At 41.3% G+C, this 27,861-nt stretch overlaps 1 protein-coding gene across 1 annotated transcript in view; it reads left to right on the top strand.

Moving 5' to 3' along the window:
• ARHGAP32 (Rho GTPase activating protein 32) overlaps positions 1–13,936 on the top strand; it is a 91,500-nt gene extending 77,564 nt beyond the window's left edge. The window contains exons 22-24 of the mRNA XM_075280169.1: positions 772–1,761; positions 8,338–8,741; positions 10,844–13,936. Of these exons, the coding sequence (XP_075136270.1) occupies positions 772–1,761; positions 8,338–8,741; positions 10,844–13,081 (3,632 nt within the window). The 3' untranslated portion in view covers positions 13,082–13,936. The remainder of the gene's footprint in view (positions 1–771; positions 1,762–8,337; positions 8,742–10,843) is intronic.
• Positions 13,937–27,861: the final 13,925 nt, after the last annotated feature.

Genomic DNA, 27,861 nt, shown 5'->3' with positions numbered 1-27,861 from the left:
CACAAGACGTCTCTGGTTGGAGCTCTCAATCATGCCCTTTTGCCTGCTGCTGTCTGACAACGCCCTCCTGACAGTACAGAGTCTGGGTAGTCTGAATACACTTCTGGGGTTTTTAGGTGCTATAACTAGGAGTTCCAGGCTGGTTCCAACCCTAGGTCATGCGATCTGAACCAGCACCCAGTTTCCAAATCACTCCAACAACACCTATTTTTTCACAGGTAGTTAGTTACTGGCTACTAGCTATTGGGGCTGGCAGGCTATAGTAAAGCAAGCCCCTATAGCACGGCTAACTAGGTAGCTTGAGGGCTAGGTGCCGGTTCCGATCATGTGACTCAGGGTTGGAACCAGCCTTACACCTCTAAGTACAGCATCTAAAAACAAAAAGGAAGTAAGTGTACTTGCGCTTTGTGAAGAATACCTTTTAAAGAACTTCTGGAAAATCTGGTTTTATAAATAATCATTTGAATAGTCCAGAATTGTTCTAATCCTTATTTTGAGTTACTCATGTCAAGGTCTTTGCTTTCTGACAAGAGTCATGTTTTGCATTCAGAGCCTAAACGCCTGTCTGGACTACAGCCCATTGGCACCAGTACACAACATCTATGTGAGCAGGATGGGTTTTCAGCCTCTGTGTCTAAATAAAAAGGCTGTATTTACCCTAAAAAAAAATTTAAAATTCAGTAAATTAGTCATGGATGATCAATATTACTATTTATGATGGAAACTAACCAGATGGATAGAAATCTGACTGTTTATGTCTTCATTTTGCAGTGGAGTCCAAGCTTTTCCGTCCTCAGCGCCCACGCTCTAGTAGTGATGCTCTTTCTGCTTCATATAATGGGGATTTACTGGAAAGCTGCAATCGCTGTAACTCCTATGACAATCTGCCTCATGATCAAGACAGTGACGGAGATGAGGGATTGATACATGTGCCCGCCATGTTATCCACACGATCTCATGAAGACGAAGATCTAAGTCCCCCAGATATTGGGGTAGCCAGTTTAGATTTTGACCCAATGTCTTTCCAGTGCAGCCCCCCAAAACTAGAAAGTGAAGGCCCAGATCTTCACAATCCTTTCTTCTTAGACTCTTCACTGAGTAGCAGCAAAGAGAGGGTACAAAGTGGAGCTCAGCCCTCTGCTAGTGGCCACAACTCTGAGCCCATGTCTCCCTTTCAGGAGCGAATCACCAGTCCCTTCATAACACCTGACCGTAGTCCCAGCACTGAGAAGATTCCAAAAGCCCCATCCTTTGCAGAAAAGATGGCGCAAGCCTTTTCACCAAAAGTGGGCCGCAAAGCAATCAGATCTCCACCATTAACTATTTCGGAACCTGTCACTGTCTCTCTGCCTAGCCGGGTATCAGAAATAATTGGAAGTATGCAAAGTGGTGGGGCTATCCAGCCTCTCGTATGGTGCAAGGATAGCGGCTCTAGAGAGTTGGTGACTGTGCCATCTGTTACATGCAGATCTGTGGACATGGGTCCTGCACATTTTCCTATATCTACAGCTGCAGAATCGCCCAGGACTGTGGACTCTGTTGTAACTTGTCAGTGGAACAGCCCTGGATATGAGAAAGAAGACACTGCAGGAACTGTTTCTCCTGGATTCCCCCATGCTATGTGCAGCACTGAGCTTTCATTCACCGACAGCTGCACCCAGGAGTTTAGTACCGGCTACATTGCTGGATCATCTCAGAATGAGAATACAGAATTGTCAGGAACAGAGAACACGTGTGTCCTGGGCCTGCCTACACCCCCAGGTACGTAGTCATCCACACTAGGAACCTGCCAGGTCACTTTGTGTATAGTTAATATATTGTTATGTAACTTTTATTATTAGGACGCTGCTAAAATTATGAAAGCAGCTGGAGGAGGAAGACAAAACCTTCTGTACTTTTGCTCATTTGCTGATACACTAACAAATTACAGTGGAACATTTAATCATGTTATCCGGTGTGGGAACACCCAGATTCAGATTTCAGTTTAGGTAAAAACCTGCTCCTATCCTGACCAGTGTGGATCAAATGAATGGGACTGAGCTACAATACCGAGCACAGCGACTGTACAGCGCTGTGCTTTATAAGCAGTGAGCAGGCTTCAACCTCTTTAAATAGTGCTGAGTGTCAGACTCACAACAATCTGATATTTGTCACATAACCTAAGCGTAGGTCATTAATATCAGAGTCCCGGGAAACTCCTTTAAAGGGGTTATCCACTTTTTATAATTGATGGCCTGTCCTTAGGATAGGCAACAGTATTAGATCTGCGGGGGTCTGACACCTTGGACCCCGGCAGATCTTCGGTATGCTCACAGTGCTGCTCACTTGCCTACAAACTAACTGCGAGTGTAGCTACTGCCCTGGCAACTACAGTTTGTGGGTGAGTAAGCAGCGCAGTAAGAGTAACTGAGATTTGTTGGGATTTGCAGAAAGTGGATAATCCCTTTTAATAGTCTATAGCTGAGTGACATTTTAAGTAACTTTCCTGTCAGTTTTCAGTTCATTATTGTTGCACGACAACAGTATATGTGTATCACTCCCAGACTTCTTGGCAGAGCAAGTTAAGTGGTATTCCTTTAAAACCGGCATTGAATAGTGAACAGTCAGAGTAAATATTGTATGGGTAGAGCCACTCGAGAACGACCATTGGCCCAAAATCTGCCGTCAGGTTTGTTTTCCTGCTTCTGGTGTTGTGAATATGTCTTAAGGTCCAATATGTCTCCTAAATGAACAATAGTGTTGTGTAGGGCCTTTAATAGAGAAGAAATATACTGTGTGACTGCATTCTCTTACTCCGCTTCATGAGGTAGTCTCTAGGAATGGTGTGTAATTAATAGCTATTCCTTGTCAAGAGTTAATTTGTGGAATCTATTCCCTTTTGTTTGAGACTGTTAGTCCCATGTAGTTTCTAGCCCTATTCCACTACTGTTCTAATCCAAGTTAAGGCAAGAACCGCTTAACTAAGACAATCCATCATTACTTTAAGACTTGAAGGTCAATTACGTAGTTCAGAAAGTTTCAAGAGCTTGAGCATGACAGGCATGGTTTTCCTGATGGCAAATGCGAATACCTTCACCTGCTTTGATGAAACTGTCTCTCATGAGAACCCCTTCAGGAAAAGAACAAGAGATCCTGCTGCTAAATTCATTAAAGTTACTATCCTCTGAACCACAAAATAACAGCACCTCAGATTAGAGACCACATAAATGCTTCACAGAGATCAAGTACCAGACACATCTCAACGTCAATTGTTCAGTCCAGACTGCGAGAATCCCAAACGCTTGTCCAGGCTATGTAAGGGCTATATGACCACGAGGAGAGTGATGGAGCACTGCCCCAGATAAGACCTCCATAATCACCCGAGCTAAACCCAATTGAGATGGTTAGGGAAGCTTTGGATTGTATATTTAAGGATTAGCAGCCATCCCCTGGACATCCATTCCTGTTAACTACCTTGGGAAACTGATTGATCAAAATGCCAAGAATTTGCAAAGCTGTCACCAATGCATTAAGGGGCTACGTTGAAAAATATAAAACTATTTCTGATCTGTAACACTTTAATACTTAAAGACGTTGTCCTGGAAAATATCCTCTGCACCTCTCATCTATTCTTTGCCAGACTATAGGGTCCTTTCCTGTATTCTGCTCTTCTGTCTGTATAATCCAGCATCTCCCCATCTCCTGAGCAGACTCAACTTGGCTTTTATATTTCTCTTTTCTCAGCTATCAGTCTTATGATGCCTCAGCACAGCATCACATGTACTGTATTCACATTCTGTATAATTATTCTCTCCATAGTCCCTAAAATAATATAAGGGACTATAAATATACAGTCAAAAGCTGAGTTGTGAGCTACTTCATTATAGCTGTGTGACAGGAACTGTCTGCTCAACAGTAGTTACTATGCTTTACCATTTCAGTAGATGACAGATCCCCTCCATTACATCACATGTGGGGTCCTTTAGTTCTGCACTTGTTCATTTGGTCCCTACAATGCAGAGAATCTTTACTTTTATTCATTTAATTCCATGTAAAAAAGGTGTTTAGAGTACAGGGGCATGATTTCCCCCGCCCAAATACCATCAGTCATTCTCCCCTGCTCACATCTGCCCCTCACACCTCAAGTTTATATTATTCCCTGCATTCAGCACAGAGGATGTGGGGTGGGGAGAGCGAGTGATGGTGCTCAGGCTGTGAATCCACCCCCTGGTGTTCACAGCACCTAATACATAATGAATAACAGTAAAGATTCTGGGTATCACAAGCTTAATAAAATACATGGCACCATGACTGGTGTAATAATTTATTAGCTGACAGACTTCCTTTAACCACTTCAGTACCGGGCCAATTTGTGGTCCAGGACCAGACACATTTTCGTTTTTTTTTGTATTGCGGTTTTGAGGGCTATAACTTTTTTCTCATAAGTCTCATTCAACTAATTTTTGCATCTTTTTTTCGAGGACACACATGGCTTTATTTTTATGTTGTTTTTATTTTCGAATGTGTTTAAAAAAAATTTGTATCTGGGAAAATATAAACAAAATAGGAGGGAAATTGTGTCTGGTTTTCACTTTATAATTTTTTTTAATTTAATAAAAGGGTCATTCCGTGTCAAGTGAACCAATGATTTTTCCCTCTATATTTTTAATTCTTTCGAGATTTTGTTATTTAGTAATAGTGGATCAGAGAATGCAAAATGTGAAGAAAAAAAAATTCTAAAATTTTTTTTGGATTTTTAATTGATTTTCAAAGTTCAGAAAAAGTGTGAATTTCTGTGTTGCCTGCCTTTACATTTCTCCTCATAACTTAGGCTAGAAAAAAGATAGAGAAACAAAATAAACGCCATTCTACTCAGAACTATACAGGCTTTCACCAAATATGTCACAAGAGTATCTTTGTTAATATTTTACCCATGTGAACGCAAACGCAAAATTTTAAAACGCATTTCCGAAAAAAAAAACGTTTTATTTAAAAATTTCAAAAAAATGCACATGGGCCTGCTATGCCCTTAGCCACATCTGTACCAAAATTCAAGTTGGGATCGCGATGGGATAATATTTTAAAATATAACTATTACAGTGTCATTCCGAAAATCTTGAATTCAGATCTGTCCTTCTGATCTGAAGGAGAGTTTGTTAAAACATCGGTTACAGGAAGCAGAACTCATCCAAGGGACTCAGCAATACCACACTTTCATTCCATATAGTGAAACAGAAATAAAAACAAGGATTTTTTCATTCAGCAATGACAGTGAAGTCCATGAAGTGGTAGAAGGCGGTACAAGATTGGCAATGGATGACATAACTGGTTATGTGACCTGTGAATATGATCGGCGCTGGTGGCTGGCTACTGTAATCTCCAAAGATTGTGAAAAGGAAGACATAAAATTTCAGACATTTTACAAGTCAACAAAAATTAACTCAGGTGGAGCCTAACACCATGACAGGCCATACATACTCTTTGACACAAAAGGAAATGGCCATTGCTAGTAAGCGCTTATGGACAAGATTACATTTCACTCACTAGAAAGGACAAATTGATGATAAAAGGCCAGTAGTTTAAAAATGTCCTATTAATTGTTTGATTAGTTAATATTTTATAGAATGAGGATTTATCTACTGGACTATTTTTCTTAATAAATTACATGTTTAGTGATATAATAAAAAACAATTGTTACATGTAGAAATAGATGTTAGAAATATTGGTTCTTGTACTCTTGTTAACATATAATTAGGATGAGACTATTTAGAAAATCGCACTTGAGGATATGAGCAGCTTTTTTCTTTCGGTTTGTTCAATGCATTCAGGTTGAAAATGCTGAACAAGTCGTGTTCTGATGATGACGCTAGGTTCACACCTGCGTTCAGGGTCTCCGTTCTGTGCTTTCCGTCTTCTGCATTCCAGAAGACGCAAAGCACAGACCGGGTGCGGCGGTGAGCGTTTTATGCTCTCCGCCGCGAAACCGGATTTTTTAATCCGGACACAGAGTACTGCATGTCCGACTCTGTGTCCGGATTATAAAACCCGGTTTCGCGGCGTAGAGCGCAAAACGCTCACTGCCGCTCATGGCCGAACAGCTTTCTCACCCATTCAAATGAATGGGTGAGAGAGACTCCTGCAGGTTTCCTCTGTTTTATGCAGGAAACGGAAACCTGCACAACGGAGAGGGCAACGCAGATGTGAACAAGCTCTTAGATGTATTTGTTCTGGCACTTACAGTATTTGTTTTTTATGTTTTTTTTATTGTTGCATATAAATGTTGAATTCAGCAAGTTGTAATTTGAAAAGAAAAAAGGAAGAAGCTCACACAAACATAAAATCAGATGATTCAAGGCTTAAAAAAAAATTGATCCCAATTTGGTCCCAAGTTGAAAACCTGTACAAATATAACCAAGAACACAAGTAACACAAATGCATTTTTTCACAATTTTAAAACATACGGTTTTTTCACAATTGCGCATCAAAATTTTGAATTTGATTTCTCCAAAACAAAATATAAAGAAACATCGTCTTGTGACATATCAAATGAAAGCCGGTACCGCTGTGAGAAAAATGATGCCTCTCCCACCTATTTATCTTAATTCTAGCCCAAGATATGTTAAAAAATGTAAAGCCATACCAGGCCAAAATTCACACTTTTTCAAAACTTTAGAAGTCTATAAAAAATTAACTGATGAAGAAAAAAATTCAAAACTTTTTATTTGTAATTAACTTAAGTTGTACTTCATAAAAAATAAAAAAAATCTAAAGACGTCAGGTAAAAAAAATATTCCTATTTGGATCACTTGATATGGAATGACCCAAAACAAAGTGCTTCTGAAAACTTTATAATATAGTTTTTCCTCTCCGTTACGGTGATTTTTATTTTGTATGGTATTGTCGGGGGTGGGGCTATAACCTTTAATAATGGCGTTTTATTAGCGTATTTTATTTTATTTTTTTTTATTATTATATATATATATATATATATATATATATATATATATATATATATATTTTTTTTTTCAGATTGTGTCCCCATATGGTCATAAGAGAGCTTTGGGGACATCTGATCACTTTTTTCTTTGTTAGGAAGGCTGATTTTCCCTGTAACTGAGGCTGGTACATTTAGCCTCAGTTGCAGGAGGAATCCAGCCTCCTGTACACTGTTCTTTACACTTACAGAGCTGATCTGGGGTCCTGTAGGACCCAGCAGCTCTTGTAAGACACTGAGCCCGGCGGATCATGTGACCGCGGGGTCAGAGGGCGGCCGCATCATTGCGGCGCCCATAGCCGTGTATATAGTGTTCAATGAGTGTTGTATACACAGCGATCGAGAAGGCAGGGACGGGAATAAACCTTCCCTGCCATCTCTCTGGGAGCTCCGGCTGAAGTTACAGCCGCTCCCAGCTTCAGTAGCTGCACGATCTCCGTGCAGCAGCTGTGTTCTGATTGGACGTACCGGCACGTCCTGTCAGAACTAGCCAACCACTTCCCAGACGTTTATAGTCTATGGGCGGTCCAGAAGTGGTTAAAGTAACACAAAATTTATCAAAAAAGTTACTGTTTCTGTACACGCTGAGTGGCACGAGCGTTGTCCTCAGTTAGCCTGACATGATTTTAGAGGTGTGCACTGAATCATTTTTATTTGAAAAGATTATTTTATTTTATATTTTTTCCCCACTAGATTTAATAGCTCAGACATCTGCACAATTCTGTCCAGAATCACAAACTGTGGAAAACGTCTTCACTTTTGGCATACCCCTATAGAGGACTTTGTATTCATTAAAAACTTCTCTTGGATCATGTTTAAGTCTCTGAACGGATGCGTTCAATGGAAATAAAGAGTGTGAAAGTAGCCACAGTTTGTCCATCCATCTCGCCCCAAAAAATTCCTGTAAGGCTGTCTGAGCACATTTGCATTAAGATCTGTAAGCCTGTCATGGTGGTCTTGAGTGGCACACAACCCATCCTAGTCACATTCTACAACTGATTTCTAACTGTGACTTAACCCCATAGACGAAGGAGCGTCTGGCACCAAGTATTTACTAACTTATCTATATTAATGCTTGTTTTGGACGAGAACATCTTTAGTGAATAGGAATAGGAACATATGAAGGACACTGTACTGTTCATAATTCTCTGTGCCCAAGATGGCATCTGCTTCTCATCCCCAGACTGCAGGGCATGTAGACCAAAAGCACTCTGGATCAATTGCAGATGTTGATGTTAGTCACAGCTCCTGTACCGCGTGAAGGGTTGGATCATTTTGAACTATATAACATATGGCATAAATCTGAAGTTGTCAGCACATTTTTAAGGGATTTGAAACATTAAACTTCTCTTTCCATCAAACAGGATTATCTGCTGTGGAGTCTCCATTGGATCCTGTTCCCGTTACCAGCGTTTCCTTCATTCCTCCTCCCCCTCCTCCCAAAAACGCTGCCCGTATGTTGGCTTTGGCATTAGCAGAGTCTGCACAACAAGCTTCCAGTCAAAAGAGACCCCCCTACATGCAGTTCATGGAGTTACCACTGCCTCCTCCACCAGAAGAGGACCCCCCACCTCCGACAATATCACCTACATTAATACCTGCAGCATCTGTATCCCCAGAGACAAGTCCTATCCGCACGACAGCCACCACCCCCAGTACATCATCTTTCTCCATCACCACCATCCAGTACAGTCCAGTCAGAAGCCACAACACTCTCCCTGGTGAAAGCCCATCTGCTGTCACCCCAGGACTCAGCCCTTCCACCCAGGTACGAGGCCACTATATCTGTATTGTGTCAATGTATTGGAAGACTTTTATATATGTAGGGTCATTTATGAAAACCAACAGAGAAAATAGACGTGTTATCCCATGGCATCATCGACTTGATACTGATACTTCATATCGGTTCCTACTAGGACTAATAGGGAATAGCAGAGCAACAGCTGAGATCTGTCCTATTAACTTTGTTTTTTGAGAGCAGATAGACAGTTATGATAAATGAGGCTGTGTCAGCCATAGCAATATGTAGTGTTCAGTGCAGCTTTCAAGAACTATATTGGAAAGATTGAAATCTGAAGGTAAAATTCGCAGCAATAATTGTTATGCTACAAGTATAAAAACAGCACTAACTGCAGGGTGTTTTTTTGTAGCATGTGGGTTGTACTTGTTGCAATCCCACCCACTATGCTGTTATACACTACCAAGCATGAACTGCTGACATTTCCCAGCCCCAGGTGGATAGGTTAGGGTTACCTGAATTAATTGAGGGTGTTGCTGCTTACATCTTTGGAGTAATAGAAACAATCTAACAAAGAGCTCATTTACATATTAAAAAAAACAGTGATATCTTGGCAATGGAGACCAATTTACAAGGAAAAGATATATTTGCAGGCCTGGGTTGATATGCTGGTTTCTGGTGACACTTTAAGTAGTGAAAATTCTGATTTTCCTAGAACTGCAATATTGGTAGAATACTCAGCTTTAATATGACACCAGAACCACCGAAACCTAATAGGCATTTAGTAAAATACACAGTATTGCAAAATATTACCAACACTTTGTTAAAATTTCACCATTTTATTAGCAAGCCATTAAAATCCATGTCTGCAAGCAGACTAACACAAACCTATAGAATCCATGCATTGCACCCCTGGGGAGCACTGGTTTATGTGTTACTGATCTACTGGTCTTTAGTCTGAATGTGAATCTGCTTGTATATGTGGATTTTAATGGCTCACTAATAAAATGATGGACTTCTGACAAAGTGCTAGATCATTGCTGGAGGCAGCACGGTGGCTCAGTGGTTAGCACTGTAGCCTTTCCAAGGACAACATCTGCAAGGAGTTTGTATGTTCTCCCCGTGTTTGCATGGATTTCCTCCCACACTCCAAAGACATACTGATAGGGAAAATGTATATTGTGAGCCCTATATGGTCTCACAATCTACAAAAAAAAAAGAAAATTAAAAAAGTGCTGGTTCAAGTGCACGCTCTCAGGTGAGCTGACCACTGGTTTGCTTCTATTGCAGTGTATTAAAAAGGTGATCACCTGTCTGCATGCTCAAGTTGGCTCGAGGGACTGAAACTAAAGAAAAAAAAATCTTATTTCTTATATAAAAATTTAAAAAAAAATGGTATTGCCACTTTTATAAAAATCTAAACTATTACAATATATTATTACTACTGTTTTGGGTCACCAAATCTCCCCCCACAGAAGGAACAAAATCATTGATCATTAGTCGTTTCATTTGAACATAAGTCCATCTGTCGTGATGATGCTTTGCTCTGCCTGCTCTTGATCCTCTCCACTGTCACCAGAGTCCTTATGCAACTCAGATAGAGGACTCTTGACCTGACAAACTGGGTACACTGTGGTGAGGGGAGAAGTAATAGCCGCCCCTTCTTTCTTGAGTCTCCACAGACTTTTATACTGTTTTTTTGTTATATATTTTATATTTTATTCTGCATGGGGGGGGTTGTTGAACATTTTTGTAGTATACTTTATTAACCTATTTTGCTTCCTTTTGGTAGTAGCTGTGTGTTATGCCACCTAGATCAGTGGATTTGGTGTTGGGAAAGTATTTTGTAACTCCCTCTGCACAATATAATGTTCCGTTGCTGCTTTATCAAATACATTAGTTACTTGTGACAAATAATCACTATATGTACATATCTAAAGGAGTCTTCCCATGTTGACATCTGTAGCTATTGCACAGCATGAGCTATTTACTCAATATAAAGTGCACAATTTGGTGCATTTGTGCCTCACAGAAAAACTGTGACATATAGATCCCGTGTAGAAATATATTAATTTGTGCAAACTATTATTCCATTTCCCGCATGTTTCTAACCTGAACTGTTTGTGTTTAAGGTCCCAGGAGCACTCCCTGAAGACATGATGTCTCCTAGTCCATGTGAAACCAACTCCAACTACCCTGCAGAATTGTGTACTCCACCCCCTCCCTTAGATAAACCTAGTCCAAGACCTCATTTTCACCAGCGCTCTGAGTCTTTTCCTTCCCATCCAACACATAGTACTGGACCACCAGCCCCTCCGGTCAGAACCATGGAGAGTCGACTGGCCACTGCCCTACACTCCAACTACAATGACGCAATCACTGCTAGCAATTATCACTCCTTCCTGAGTACAATCACCCTGCCGTCATCACTGGAGGATGCACTGCCCAGACACAATTATTCCACGCATGTAAAATCTGAGACCCTGATGGAGCAAGGTGCCAGCTATAGACATCCTTATCCTTCCCAGCCCAAAATGGAAGAGAAGCCTGAAACTGGAGATGGATATAGACATCCATATCAAGCCTCTGCTAAGCCTGAGAGCACAGAGATACCTTACAGAACCCCATATCCTTCTCAAGTGGAGCCAGAGAATCTAAATGAGGCATTTGAAGCCTTTGTGCATCCTAAACCATCCATAGTCACCAAGTCTTACAAAGCAGACAGTGCTCCACTGCATATGCCGACACAACCATACGTCTCCCGCTGTGAAAATCCCTCTTCAAATTCTACACTTTATGGCACTTACATCAATCCGGCCAAACACCCAGGACTACATTCCCGTTCAAGAAGTCGAACAGATTATACGTCATCTTTGAGTCCAAATCTACGCACCTACTCAGAGGAAGCTCCACCATATCCGACCATAAGAAGGGTCCAATCCTTGCATGTGCCTATGCAACCTCCACCACCTCCAATGCGTACAGTTCCTATTTCAAGAACCGAGGTTCCGCCTGATGATGAGCCAACATACTGCCCACGCCCTGTCTACCAGTACAAAGCGTGCCCACCCTTCACTTCTTCGTCAGATTACCATGTCACTCAGCTGCAGCCTTACTTTGAGAATGGAAGGGTACATTATCGTTACAGTCCCTTCTCAGGCAGCACCACATACTACTCTTCAGATGGCACTTTCTATGACATGGATCCTTATAGCACATTGCGTTTGCGTCAGTACCATCTGTATCCTAGTCGTGACTTTGCGTCTTATACTACAAGACTGCAGCCGAAGTCCACATATCGGTCACAAGCGTTGGCACCATATCCCAGAGGAAGTCTGCGTGAGCACAATTTTATCAGCAGAGATGTGCCCCCTGCGTTACCCCCTGAACATCCTAGGCCTCTTCACATTTCCTGGGATATGGAGGATATGGACAGATATAGATTACAGTCTCTAAGACGCGAGAACAGAGCACGTCAGAGATCCAAGGGACCTGTGATGTCTCAGTATGATAACGTCACCCCATCTTTAGTGGAAGATATATCAGGACTGGATGTCATACATCTGAGAAGCAGGTCTGACCCGGGGAAAACTCCAGGACTACTTAGCGTTGCTGAATCTAAAGATGGCCGCTACCCTGGAAGATCAGAGGCTGATGAGCGTCTAGCACATCCTCTCCCAGCTTATGGTAATGGACCCCAGGATAAACCATCTTTACCCCAGAAGCAGAGTGGAGGGACTAGGAATCGCATACAGCATGACTTTACCTCTGAGCATAGGACCCAAACACAGCAAGATGCTGGACAAAGGCAGTCCTCTGATGGACGGAATGGTCCCCCATTCCCACCTGCTGAGTATAGTTCCAAAACATTGCCACTGACTTCTGAGCCTACATATCAGTCCTCAAACAGTAAATACAATGTGAATTCACAGGAACCAATAAGGCTTAACCACAAGGAAATGAGACTGTCAGAGGACAAAGAGCGGTCACTTGCCAGACTGCCTGACAGCTTACACAGAGACTGTTACAGAGAGGATTTGACTCAGTTTGCTACTGCTCCACCTAAACCAGAGAGGAGCCACAGCCTCAAAGCTGGCCACAACCCGGAGCCTTTGGAGAGAGACCCTGCCATCTTCTATCCCTACCAAACACTCCATGGAAAGCTGCACAGTTCCATAAGTGCATTGTCCCAGTACGATAATGTGGCAGATTACCATTCCGTACCCCATCATCGATCAACAAGCCAATCTAACCCACATGCCTTCCCCCTTTCACATGGCCGGACCTATGCGACTGCACTGGGTCAGGGAGCTTTCCTAGCTGCAGAGTTGTCCCTGCAAAGGCCGGAGGCAAAAGTCCATGCGGAGTGAGGTGCTGCCAGGGGATAACGGGAGGGTTTACGGTGGAAAGAGAACTTCATTCTTATTAGGCAGACCCCTGCTGGACAGCGGACTGTTTTATTTTTTCAAAAGACAAAAAAAAATTAAAATTAAAAAAAAAAAATTCAAAGCAAACCAAAACCTAGTAACAACACAATAACTTCAGTACACACACAACTAGCAATACACATGGACACGACATTCCTGCACTCCATTGTTAGATGACCGTTTTTATGTTGTAAACAGTGATGTCATAATCCTGTACCGTTCGTCCCCATTGGTGTCCTTCCTAAATGTGAGGAGGAACGCAGAGGAATAAAGAACTGCTATTTAATCCATATTGGGTTTGTTGTGTATATGAAACATGACATTTATAATGACGTTCCTTAATGCTGTAGTACGTCCCATGTTATCGCCTCTTGATGTGGCTCCCTATTCTTAGATTTTATTTTTCCCTATGTAAAGGGTCATTTTATGAATGATGAAAGGTTATGATTAACTGCTCACCCACCTACCCACCCCCTATGCATGTGTAACCACATCACTGCACTCTATCCTTATGTGTCTCATACAAACACTCCAGTCCCAGAAGATACAAAGTAACACATCCCTGTGACTATTAATGGTGACATCAATTACAAATAAATGACGCTAATCGTCCCGCCTCCTTATTTTTCTGGGCTACGGGTAACATAGCCATAATGAACAAGTCTTATTAACATTCTGTGGATTATTATTTACTGTGTCTAAACTCCATTAAATTAGTAGCATTTCTCTCTTAGGCATCAGATTTGCACAAATTCTATATTTTTGTTGTATTCTTGGAATAAAGTTCTCCTCATTGCAGAGTTTTGAAATTATTACATCCACAATCTGCCTGAATATTGAATAATTTGTTATATCATTGCACCCAGGGGAGAAGATTCTCCAGCTGCACCACTCATATGGTGGAAAGTGACTGACAATGCAAAAGCAGAAACCCAATTTAAAAAAAGGGATATTTTCTAAGCTTTATTTATAACAAGTCAAAACACCATCGTAGTGCTGGGCAATTAATTGTAAAAAAAAAAAAAAAAAAAAAACAAACATCACCCCTATTAATCGATGTGATCTCGTGCATGTCAATTATTTCTGTTCAGTTATTACAGTATTTACAAGGTTCCCCCTGGGGTTTCATTTGGACCAAACACATCGGAGCCAGAACGGCTGCTATTATAATTAGTGGAGGCCCATAGAAGGTGAGCAAATGTAACAAACAGTGTTGCTCACTATCCCTAGGGCCCAGTGTGGGTCCCCGTCCTCTTAGGCCAGGGACTGTGGAGACCTGTGATTGGGTCCTTGACATCATGCAGGAGGTTGGAAGAGGCCCGAAAGACATAGACATGCATTGGAGCCCAGGGGAGGTAAGTATTACTCTTTACTATGTTTACTTGCCTCCACTGGGCCATCACTAATAGTATTTCCGATTCAGAACAAACCACAGGTTCACTCAAGATATAACTTTTCATTATTCAAACAATAGCATTTGCCTGAAATTGCACAATACCTATATGAACGCTGCACTTTAGTTTTGTATTCTTTACTTCCCATTCTCCAAAAGCCTTTGTTTTGTTAACATAGCCAGGGATTGAGCTGTTTTTGTTCTTTGCAGCATAAGTTGTATTTTTACATGGCCATTTAGACTAAGGCCCCACGTTGCGGAAACATCGCTTTACTTGTTACAGATTTAAGGGTGAATTCACACTGAGTAAACGCTAGCTTATTCTGAACGTAAAACACGTTCAGAATAAGCGGCGTCTAAAGCAGCTCCATTCATTTCTATGGGAGCGGGGATACGAGCGCTCCCCATAGAAATGAATGGGCTGCTTCTTTCACTCCGTGCAGTCCCATTGAAGTGAATGGGGAGTGCCGGCGTATACGGCAAGCTCTGCTCATGCCGGAGCGTACACGCCGGCACTTCCCATTCACTTCAATGGGACTGCACGGAGTGAAAGAAGCAGCCCATTCATTTCTATGGGGAGCGCTCGTATCCCCGCTCCCATAGAAATGAATGGAGCTGCTTTAGACGCCGCTTATTCTGAACGTGTTTTACGTTCAGAATAAGCTAGCGTTTACTCAGTGTGAATGCACCCTTATGCTGCAATTTCTTGAGCCAAAGCCAAGAATGGCTGCAAAAGGAATGGGAATTATATAGGAAGCCCTTATACTTCTCCCTTCTGCTCAATCCACTCCTGGCTTTGGCTCAAAAACCCGCAACAAAAAAAAGTTGTTTCTGCAGTGTGGGGCCTCATTTAAAAATTCCCCCGTCTTTCATAATACCCATTCAGGTTGTTTGAGGAGCTGCTTTCCTCCGTCTGATCTTTGAGGTTTCAATGACTGAATTAGATATCTTCAATCATAGACCCTTTCCCTTCTCCGTTTACAGTCTTATATGGTCATTATTTTGTGAGCTGAAACCACAAGTAGAACCCAACAGGAAAGTATTATATGCAAACTATCGACAATGTGAAGCAATAGTAGTGCGTGCAATACAAAGCTGTCAATGTATTCATAAGCTTCTAGTGGGAATAACAGAGGAACAAAACAAGCTATAGTTAAGAAAAAAAAAGCTCCAGAATTATTAGATTATAGGGAATACATTATAGGTTTGTCCGGAGAGCTGACAGATCCTTTTTAATTAATAGAAAGGTTAGTAATTTTCTCATTTACAATTTACTCTTACTGCTGTGAGTGAAAATATTAACTGCTTACATTCAGAGGCAGAAAACCCATCACACCCTGTTATATCCCCACTCACATACTGTATATGTCATTACAAATGTATCCGTTTAGGTAAGACCTATTAGGATATGTCCTCGTGAGAAATGTCAGATGCAGGAAAACGGAAATTCTGCCATAGCAAATACTGCCAAAAATGGGGTGAGTTTTGCAGTGGAACAAATCTTGTTCAGTTTGTGTAATAAAAAAGGCTTGTTCTAGATTTATTGTGTTTTAAATACTTTTTGCTTCAGATTTTACTGTTAACTGTTTACTGTTTGGAGCAAAATATTTGTGTAAAGTTAGCCAACCAATAGGTGGCGCAAGAAACAAAAACAAGTGTCTAGCAAAATGATCAAAATCAAACTTAAATCTGTCAGACGCACAGCTTTTTGTGTTGCAGATTTTTTTTTTTTTTTTTTTTTTTTAAGCCCAAGCCAGGAGTGGATTTAACAAAAGGGAGAAATACTTCCTATATATTTTCCATATTTTCACATTTCAAGCCACTCCTGACTTTGGTTCAAAATCTGCAAAAAGAAACACATTATTTCCTTATTTGAAATATTTGCAAACTTTACATAAGATAGACAGGGGACTACCACCTTAGGGTCCATTCACAAGGAGGAAATTGTTGCTTTTTTGTGGCGCTGAATTTTCAGCGCTGAAAAAAAAAGCCAGTCAGACCATGTGACCAATGAATGTGACACCACATGACCTGTGAAGAGAAATTAGCACTCAGAAAGCACCACTGCTGTTTCAAACTGATGATCCATGGGGGGTATAAATTCTTGGACCCATCATGGATTCTCTATGAACGACCGATGTTAAGGTATGTAATCAATTTAAAAATACCAGAAAAACTCTTTAAAGAGGCACAACCCTGAAAACAAAGCATAAAAACAAAAATATACATGAAATAGTTCATTTCTAGTTATGTCTGCAGGAGTAACTGCAGCTCTGAGAAGTTGAGCAAATATCTTGTAGACCTAGATTAGGGAGTGCCAGTGCCTCTACAACGCCATAATGATCTGGAGACTGGCTGCAAGCACTAGTATGACATCACACAAAGTTACAGAGAGTCTAGTGCTAAGCCTCTATTCAGTGTAATGCTATAATGAAGTGCCATTTAGTGTAATGGCAATAGTGTAGCTCCAGAGCTTGAATTACACCAGAGTAAGAGGAGGATTACGGTATATATATATATATGGGGGGGGGGGGGTCTGTCTGTATACTACTAGTGGTACTACTGTTCATATTTATTTCATACTGTCAGTTACTTGGGGATTCCTTCCAACAAAATGGCTACATTCACTCTATAGGCATAAAAGTGTGCAGCCAAAACCCTCTCCTAAACGTCATGTTCACGAGTCTGGGGGAGGGAGGAGAAAGCAAGGTTGCCGCTATAGAAAAGAATATATACATCTGATTTATTGTTCATGCTTTGTAATTATAATGGAAGAGAAAACGAGCAAAAAAAATGGAGAGATGATGTGAGGAGTCATATAGGGAATTATATATGTTGTTTTCTTTGTTACTAGTCCTTTAAGTTATGTATCGTGCTTCAGGCTCAATATTAAAGAGGACCCTTCATGTGCTCATGACTGTGTGGTTATATAAAGCCGACAGTGTGCTGAATTCCAGTATGTGCCCCAGTGCTGGAGATATCGGTTCTGTTAATTTCAGAACCAATATCTCGCCACTGTCAGAAGGGTATAACTCTGCGTCATCGCTGTGAGGAACAAAACCCCCACCCCCGACTGTACTGTAACATAGCCTTGTATTGTCCAAGGGGGCATTCCTTACCATCTTGCCATGACGCTGAGTTATGAGGAACGCCCTTCTGACATTGAGGAGATATCTGTTCCAAAATTATCAGCACCAATATCTCTAACACCAGGGCATATACCGGGAAAGTGGTATATAAACCGCACGTTCATGAGGACATGAAAGGTCCTCCTGTCACCATATGTAATGGGGTACATTATTTAATCATTTTTTATAGATGTTATCCTACAGTGTATGATTTTTGCTTTTACATTATTTAATTATAATTAATTTTTGATGCAGGATCTGACATTAAAAAGAACCTTTCATGTCCTCTGACAGCGGCGGTATTACATACTGCGAGAAATCTGACCATGCTCTGAACTCTTGTGTCAGCTTTGCCAGTATTTGGCCTAGTACAAGAGGAATCTGCAACATTAGTTTCACCAACAATATTCCTCCACTGTCAGAAGGGTGGGCCTTATAACCTGGCATCATCATTGGGCTGCTAGGAGCACCCTCCCCCCTTCCTTTTCTACTCATTTGCATAGGGATAAAAGGACAATTACAAGAATGGAGCAGTGATCCTAAATAAGCAATACATCATTGTAATCTGTGCTGACAGCCCTACAAGATACTTTGAGTAGTGTATAACTCCATTTTGTGCTGACAGACTCCCTCTAACTGCACTATTGATAGAAATGGTGGTAAGACTAAAGCTCCACGTTGCAGAAAAAATGCAGTACTGGAAAGTGAATAATATTCTGGTTAATCGCATTCACACATTGCAGAAAAAAAGCTGCGTGTTAATGTTAATAGTATGTTAATTTTATCTGCAGTATCACAAGGGTCTTCCATATAGATTTAAAAAGGAGAAACAGCAAAAATTCAGTGTCAGTCTGCTGAAAAAAACAGGGTTTTCGCTGTGTTTTTCCAAGCGTTTTAGCTGCATTTTGCCACACTAGGCCTTAGCATAAGGGTCATTCTACATGAAGAATACAGTGCTAGTGTCGCCTGCATTTCCCTGCCTGACTGCCACTTATATGAATGGAAATTGCAGTATCATACTTTGAGCTTTGAATTACCAGAGCTCCAATGTACATTATTCACATGGTGCCGTGATGTGACTACACAACAGCCCTGGCAGAGTAAATCATAAGCTCACAGCATCATGAAACCGTACCTTACTGCAGGTTCCTTCATCTGAAGCCACAGCCAAGCCAGGATATTCAGCTGACAAAAGGACCAGAGGTGTAAGTAGCTGTAGGAGCCTTGCTGTTTTGTTTTTATTTAAATAGACTGTTCCCTGATGGAGTAACCCCAACAGGTAACGGGTCCTATTTACTTACCAATCCCCACTTCTGCCGCCTCTACTTCACCTTCTGCCCTCTAGAAGGCCCTGTGTCCCATATCACGACGCAGGGGCCCCCTGGAGGAAAGAAAGAGAAGCAGTGGCGGTTGAGATCAAAAGTGGGGGTCTGTAAATAAAGCGCTATTGTTATACTTGGGGAGTGTATAATAAGAGGTAAGCGAACATAAAAAACAGAGTTACTCGCCACTCCTGGGCTGTGTGTGTCACTCGCTCTGTCTTAGGGTCCTACCTCTCCTATGTAGTGCCGTCATATACATCAAATGGGTCGGGCCGGTGTCACAACACTTAATGACGCTGGTGTAACCCACATTTGGGACTTCATTGAAGAGGGTTGAAAGCAGCAGGGAGTCTTGTTGAGGTGCAGGAGAGGTTTTTATGTTTGTCACCTCCCATGAGCATTATACTCTTCAGTCCCAGTATAATAATGGTGGTGTATCCCAAAAACCTCAGGTTCTGTTTTACCCCAAAATTTTTGTAGCATTTGCATCAAACACCATTGGGGCCACTATGGGACATAATACTGTATGGAGGCGCTATGGAACATTATACTGTGTACTGGGGTCACTATGGGACATTATACTGTCTGCAGGGGCCACTAGGGGACATTATACTGTGTGGAGGCGCCACTGTGGCACATTATACTGTATGGAGGCCACTATGGGACCTTATGAAATGAGGAGGGGCCGTTATGGGATATTATACTGTCTGGGGGCCACTTTAGGACATTATAGTGTGTGTAAATGGGGTGTTATGCCGTGGGGATGGTCCCAAGTCAAAAGTTTCCTATGGGGCCCAGTATTTTCTAGTTATGACCCTGAAAAGGATCATGTTTTGTGGGCCTTTCCTGGTGATTAAAGGAGTTGTCTAGTTATGGAGCAATATTGAGAGATAAATGTTATTGTTAGCATAATGAAAAGTTACACAGTTTTTCATTATACTTTCAGTTCCTCCTGGTTTTCTTGCTGTCATTCATTCTGCTTAGTTCTAGTGGATACAGTTCAGTCCATGGTCATGTGATGGATGGACAGGTGCACAGCTGGTTACCAGGCAGATGTCTGAAGTCTCCCACAGCCGTCTGCAAGGGACATTAACCTGTAGTCAATGTGCTATCCAGGTATTTCTGTATTACACGGATCAATGTGCGGGCCGCAAAACTCAGGAGAGGTCCTATTCGTGTCCGCTTTTGCAGCCATGCTTCCGCAACTCCTAATCATTGAATGAATGGGGCCACATAAGCACAGTCGGTGCACAGGCCATCTGCTGGCCGTGCCATTCAATTCTGGCCAGCCCATGGCAGTCTGCAAGGGGACCTAGGACTATAATGAGCTGTGTATCTGTGACCTAGTCAACCACGAGAAATTGATATAGAAAGTATATTGGAAAATTGTTGAACTTTTCATCATACAAGCAATAACATTTGTCTCTCACTAATTGTCTAAAACTGGACAACCCCTTTAAGTAATAAAGCAGTAGCTGAATTTCAAGGTTTCTCCATATACTTTAGAATCACTCTCTATATCAGTCCCTACGCAGAGCCATATCTTGTTATTGGAAACCACATGTGGTGAGTAGAGTTTCATGTATTTCTACATACAATTAAGGTTAACAATGGTGTATCTTAAAGGGGTCTTCTGGGCAAAAAAACTTTTTTTAAAAAAAAAAAAAGGTCTGTTAGTGCTATTAATGGGTTAAAAAGTGCACCCAAATATCTTTTAGCAGTGTTTTGAGTGATTTCTGGGTTTCTCTGGAAGCTATTGGAATCTTCTGCATTTGTTTACAAGTTGTATCTTCCTGCTGTCTTAGCTAATGCAATGCATCATGGTAGTTGTAGGCTCATTCACATTATAATAATAATAATAATAAAAAATTCTGCAGCTCTGTACAATTTGTAGGGTTCAAATACAGACAGAAAGATACATTACAAAGAAAGTCATTTCACACAATGGGACTGAGGGCCCTGATCACAAGAGCTTACAATCTATTACCTCCCTCGCACTCACTCCCCCTCCTCTCTCCCTCCCTCACACCCCTCCCTGTTTCCCTAGCTATCCCACCCACTACTAGCCCTTCCCAACTACTAAGTCAGCCCACCCCAACATACTTACCTGTCTTCCTGTCAGGACTTCCCTTCTCTTCTTCAACTCTTCCGCCACGTGTGCAGGACAGATGTGCCTGCGACGTAAAGATTGAGTGGCCAGCTACATTGCAAGGTCAGTACTATTACACACGAAGATTGGTAAGTATGATGGGGGGAAAGAAGTGATAAGGCGGAAGAGGGAGAAGTATTGGTGATGTTCTGTCCTGGCCCGACGTGAGTAGTTGATTGCACTTGATAAAGGGCTTGGAAAAGCCTGAAATGCGTTGTGCTGGCCTTTTTGTATCATTGTCACAGTAAAGGATTTCAGATAGAATCTCTGGATCGTGTCGTGTATATCCCAGTGAGCACAGATCTACTGTCTAGAGACCTTTGGTCCTCCTCTGTCCACTGTATCCTTCCTGGTTCGCTGGTGTCTGCAGGTTGATCCCCTGCCACTCTCACCTGGAATACCATGCTAATATACATGAGTCCCCCTTTGACAACAACAACAAAGGATTATGTCCCGCCCTTCCTATTTTCGGTCGAAGATCTCTTTCCGGTTTTGAGAGTTTGCCATGTCTAACAGGGGTATAGGCATACTGTTTCGTGGTTACGACGAGCCTGCTGCATAACCTCATTTGCTGAATGCTATACAGTATATATATTCATTTGCCGAATGCTATATATATATATATATAGCATTCGGCAAATGAACACTGATTCTGCAGCAGGCACGTCCTTGCTACGGGCAGGCAAGAGTTTTTCTCATTGGAATGAATAGTCCGATGTTAGACTCCGCCTCCTCAGACGAGCCTCTGGCAGAACCAGCGTTGATTGGCCAAATCACTGGCCACTGGCCAATCAACGCTGGTCTATTCATTTCAATGAAAAAAAGTCAACTGGTAACAGCATACTTACCTGCTCGTAGCAAGGACGAGCCTGCTACACAATCAGCCTTCATTTGCCAAATGCTATACACTGTATAGCATTCAGAAAATGAGGTTCTGCAGCAGGCTCGTCGTAACCCGAGGACCATACCCTGAAGTACATACCCAGCCCTGGTTAATTCACTAAGGAACCGGAAGTTTTCTTGCCGCCCTTCCATTGCGCATGCGTCAACCGGAAGTTCGCAGGGGGACTCATGTATAGGTGTTTTGACTAATTCGCAACCTCGAAAGGTGAGAGGCCATCTGGGCAATTACAATACATTAGTTCCCCTCATATTGGTTAGTACTACACTTAGTGGTGCTCGGTGTCTCTGTTTCTTCTTTTCCTCATACCATAAATACGGGAGTTGTTCAGCTTGGACTATTAATTAACAGCAGACCCTGAGCAATATTATTACATACTAGCTTTTACCCGCGACTTCGTCTGCGGTGAGTTGAGTATTGGGCGGACACAGACGTGTGAAACTGTAAAAGTGCTTTAAAAAGTTTGGTGGGCTAGCAAATGTGATTTGATGTGTTATTTTGTGTATGTTGTGATACAGACAATGTGATGTGTTATACAGCCTGTGTACAGGAGTATATATGTATCAGGCACTGTATATAGCAGTGATAGGTAATAGATGTAATATATAGTATATACACCCTGTGTACAGGAGTATATATGTATCAGGCACTGTATATAGCAGTGATAGGAGATACATGTAATATATAGTATATACAGTTTGTGTACAGGAGTATATATGTATCAGGTACTGTATATAGCAGTGATAGGAGATACATGTAATTATATAGTATATACAGCCTGTGTACAGGAGTATATATGTATCAGGCACTGTATATAGCAGTGATAGGAGATACATGTAATTATATAGTATATACAGCCTGTGTACAGGAGTATATATGTATCAGGCACTGTATATAGCAGTGATAGGTAATACATGTAATATATAGTATATACAGCCTGTGTACAGGAGTATATATGTATCAGGCACTGTATATAGCAGTGATAGGAGATACATGTAATTATATAGTATATACAGTCTGTGTACAGGGGTATATATGTATCAGGTACTGTATATAGCAGTGATAGGAGATACATGTAATTATATAGTATATACAGCCTGTGTACAGGAGTATATAAGTATATATGTATCAGGCACTGTATATAGCAGTGATAGGTAATACATGTAATTATATAGTATATACAGCCTGTGTACAGGAGTATATATGTATCAGGTACTGTATATAGCAGTGATAGGAGATACATGTAATTACAATGTGATGTGTTGTATTGTGTTGTGTTATATAGTGGAAATCTATATGTAAATGTGAGTGAGTAGAGTGAGGGCTACTCCTGAGGTGACAGTAAGGAGTGTGCAGGCAGGTTGAGGCAGGAAATGCCAGGCAGTGTGTGTGAGTCTATAGCTGGGGCTCGGAGTCCTGCTTTTGTGAGTCTCCTGCTAGGAAGCCATGTTGTTTAGTGGCACCAAAAGTAGCCTGTGACTCAATCCTGAGGGAAAACTATGTTTGTGGAAAATTGCACGCAAATCCGTCCAGGCGTTTTAGCATGATTGAGGAACAAACATCCAAACTCACAAACATCCAAACACACAAACTTTCACATTTATAATATTAGTAGGATTGTACTGTAATGACTGATGATTTACAATGCTTTACCACCACCTTCTGGCCACATTATAGTATTACATGTGCTTTCTGAAAGCTCTTCAGGGAAACTATAAAGTGGCCCTTCAGCCCCATAAATACAGAAATCCTCTCATTTACAAAAAAAATATTAGCCTCTTCACAAACATAATGTTATTCAATAGATTATACTTTCCCCCCTCCGTAACTCTAGTAAGGGATCAACAAAAAACATACCCTACCAAATATCAAAGTACAGCTATAAAATAAACATAACAAGCAAAGAAAACACGAGACAAATGCAAATTTTACATACATGTATGTATGTATGTATATATATAATATATATATATATATATATATATATATATATATATATATATTATGAAAAATATTTATTGATAACCAAATAGTTAAAAAGTCACAGGGAGACATACAAAAGTAACTCACTAAGAATAGTGAGCATACACCTAAAGCAACCCACTCAGCAAAGTGCAGTGCAGCTCCTAGTCATAGGTATATACTAGAGAGTCTGAGACAAAGTGTGTGCATATAACACTCCACTCAGGGAACATCGTAGCTACACAACTAGCCAGTTAAATAGCAACATCATACAGTATATCAAAAATTACATACCCAGAGACAAGGTAAAATAGTGAGCAATGGAGTCCACTACACAGCGCCAATGGGAGTAAACCACTGAATGCCCGACGCGCGTTTCGCCTAGGATAGCTTCATCAGGAGGAAAAGTTGTCCACACAGCACAGGAGATATCTATCTATCTATCTATCTATCTATCTATCTATCTATCTATCTATCTATACACACACACATACACTTGGCTTTAAGTTGTGGGGAATTGATAGAGTCTATTTGGGCAGCAGAGGGGGAGATCTGAGAGATCGTAACAACGGTGCGTTGTTATGTAAGGAAACCCGCTGGATCGTTGATTTGAACGGTTTCCCCGCGGGTCTCAATGAGGCTATTACCTTTAGATGCTATTTGTAAATTTTGCTCGAATTTTATTCATTATTTTTCTGTTTTATCCCTTGACTTTTTAACTATTTGTAAACAGGGATGCAGTTATCCCTCCAGTAGTGTGTGAAGGTAGGGTCCCAACCCGTCTTAGTAGAAGAATGGACTTCACACGAGTATTGTGAACTTGATCACTGTTTTATTCATAGGTACAGTATATACAGTGTAGAGTGATGGAATTAACGTTTTCGGTCGATAGTGACCTTATTCAGGATCTACATAGGTTTAATAACAAGAAGTGCAAGATATCACAATCTGATTACAGTGTGTATACAATAAAACACCATGCAAGCAAAAAGACAATCAAGTGATACAGCACACCAATATTCATAGAAATATACAGAAGTCATGTACGAAATTCATGTAACAGCAGATAAGTATAACAGGGTCTTCCACATGTTATATGGATAGTGGTCAAGGAAATGTACAGAGAGCTCACATCCAAAATAGTCCATGTATGTATTGATTCATTAGCACATTGTACAATACAGTCACGTGGTACAGCGGGTAATTAGATTAGTCTGAAATAACAGTATCAACACGTTTAGAGTATAGTGAATCATCAAATATGCATAGTGTACGGTACCACGGTATATACTGGCAGTTATACATGTGCCTAAAATACATAACATAGCATGACATATCATAAATGACAGCTTCAATTAAATAGGCCCATTGTCCAGGGGATGTTTACCTCACACAGAAAACCCACAATGAGCCTGCAATGAATAATTTGCCAATAGTAACGTTGGTGGGGTGGTAGCCGGCCATTAGCGTAGTGCTGCTAGAAAAAAGTTGTACATAGCTAGTGAATGGTGCGCGGAGTGTCTGACTCCCGCCACCATTTAAATAGCGTCTCGATCGCTCATTGCCGTAGGGGCGCATGCGTAGTGCTTGCTGCGCACATCGGCATGTCAGAGCGTAAATATTTTTCATACTTTTTATATAGATTTTTGAATTTGTCTCATGTTTTCTTTGGTTGTTCTGTTTATTCTAGTAAGGGATCACTCTGATGTCCATAGTGTATTAGGTCTGCTATTGTGATTTGGAAGTGCAGATTGCAGGTAAGTGCTGATGGTCAGACAGGTTTTAAAAATTTGCAACGCATAATAATGAAACTACCCCATTGAATTTTTATAATAATATATGCAGTAATACAATATAGGAGAACTGTGTTATGTAATTTTTTGGAACATTCATAAAGAAAACTGAATATGCCTCTATAGTGCATTATAGTATGCAAAGGGCCCACCATAGGGCAATAAAGTGTGCGGAGGAGCCACCATAGGGCGTTATAGTGTGTGGAGGGGCCACTATGGAACATTATACTTTGTGGAGGAGCCAATATGGGACCTTATGTATGCATCCCCCGAAAACCTCCGATACGTCATTTGTGTCTGTGGACCTTTACTGCAATGTACATTATGCGGAGTTGGCCACTAGGTTATAGTGTTTACATCTGTTAACCTCTTAAGAGCTGGAGGGGTCTAACAATTGTGGATAGGGTGTACACTGTTAGTGGTTTGAACCACGAGATTGAGACAACGACGCTGGTTTTTGCCTCTTAATCATGAGAGGGAACCTTTTTTGTATTGGGCTTTTCTTGAAGGGGAGAGGTTTGTCTTTTGAATTAGGAGTAACCTCCATATACTGTACATATCCTATCATTAACCCCCTTTTGCACCCATACCACTAGCACATTTTAGATGTTTGTTGATTCATGGACGTCCATTTATTCTTGATTATGGTTTTATTAATAAAAGTTAGGTTTTATACACTGTTCCCTATTAAACGCCATTTTTCTGTGATTATAGTTATTTTTAAAGAGGAGTAACATTAATAAAAAAAAACAACAAAAAAACATACCTGTCCCCTGTGTTCCAGTGTCTGACCTCGCAGCCTATTTGTTCTTACACCTTGCCTAATTCCTCCTGCACCCCATGTGTCCGCTGAGGCCAATTGGGCGGTCGTTGGAGAGAGACTGGTGATGTCACTCACAAATGTCACCTGTCCGTCTTTAGAGACTGATGTTTGGCCTCAGCGATCACGTAAAGTGCATGGGTTCCTAGGACAGAAACATGGAGTGTGACTGAAAAAGCAGCAGCAGAGGCCAGAGCACCCAGGAATGTGTTGTTTTTTTTGTTGTTGTTGGGGTTTTTTTATGTTACAAATGCCGCAGGCCCCCCTGGAGTTTGTCCAAATCTTTAGAGGCTCTAGATTGAGGAGTCAGTGGGCTGTGAGTGTGATGGTGGCTGCTGCTGCACCTACAGTTTAATGGCCACCCTGACCCCACTGCCCATAACTTTACTCACATAGGACTGCATAAATGAAATGGCTGCTTTACATGGAGTGAAAGACAGCAGTCCTGTGTAAGTTACAGTTTGTCTGACATAACTTACATAGGACTCCTGCCTCTGCCTCCATGTAAAGCAGTTCTGTTCAAAATTACGTTACATAGAGGAGCTACTTGTGCTGGCCCTCCCTACTTGTATGGACACAGTCTATTTACTGAGCCTGTCTATAAAATTTCAGGCCCCAATCCAACTGTTTGAGGCCATTGTTTAGGCCTCATTCACAAACTGAGGATGAAATTAGTGTCTTTTTAATAACCTGTTGTTTTGTCAGTGCATGCGCACAGTGCAGCTTGGTGCAGTTAAAACTACTTGCACTTTTTTTTATTACAATACATTTTTATTGACCAGGAAAAAGCTAGGGATGTCAATCATGGTAAGAGCAATCTGCGATAATAGCAAACATAATTTGATAATAATGATAGTAATAAGGCATAAATAAGACAACTGTAATACAGATCTATGTAATACAAATTCTCTGCAGTGGTGAAACAAGTGTTTTGTGGGCCCAGGTGCAAACTTTTGTCCATCTCCCCCCAGTGCCCACCCTTCCCCCAGCAGTGGCCCCCACACAGTATTATATTCCCAGCAGTGTCCCCACACAAACAATATTACACGTCCAGCAGTGTCCCCCCCCCCCACACACACACAGTATTACATGCCCAGCAGTGTCCCCACACACACAATATTACATGACCAGCAGTGTCCCCCCACACAGTACTACATGCCAAGCAGGGTCCCACCACACACATTATTACATGCCCTGCAGTGTCCTCCCACACACAAAACATTACATGACCAGCTGTGTCCCCCCCTCCCACACA

Source organism: Leptodactylus fuscus, chromosome 6, assembly GCF_031893055.1.
Source record: "Leptodactylus fuscus isolate aLepFus1 chromosome 6, aLepFus1.hap2, whole genome shotgun sequence".
Taxonomy (NCBI): Eukaryota; Metazoa; Chordata; class Amphibia; order Anura; family Leptodactylidae; genus Leptodactylus; species Leptodactylus fuscus.
This window is presented reverse-complemented; position numbering and strand designations above follow the sequence as displayed.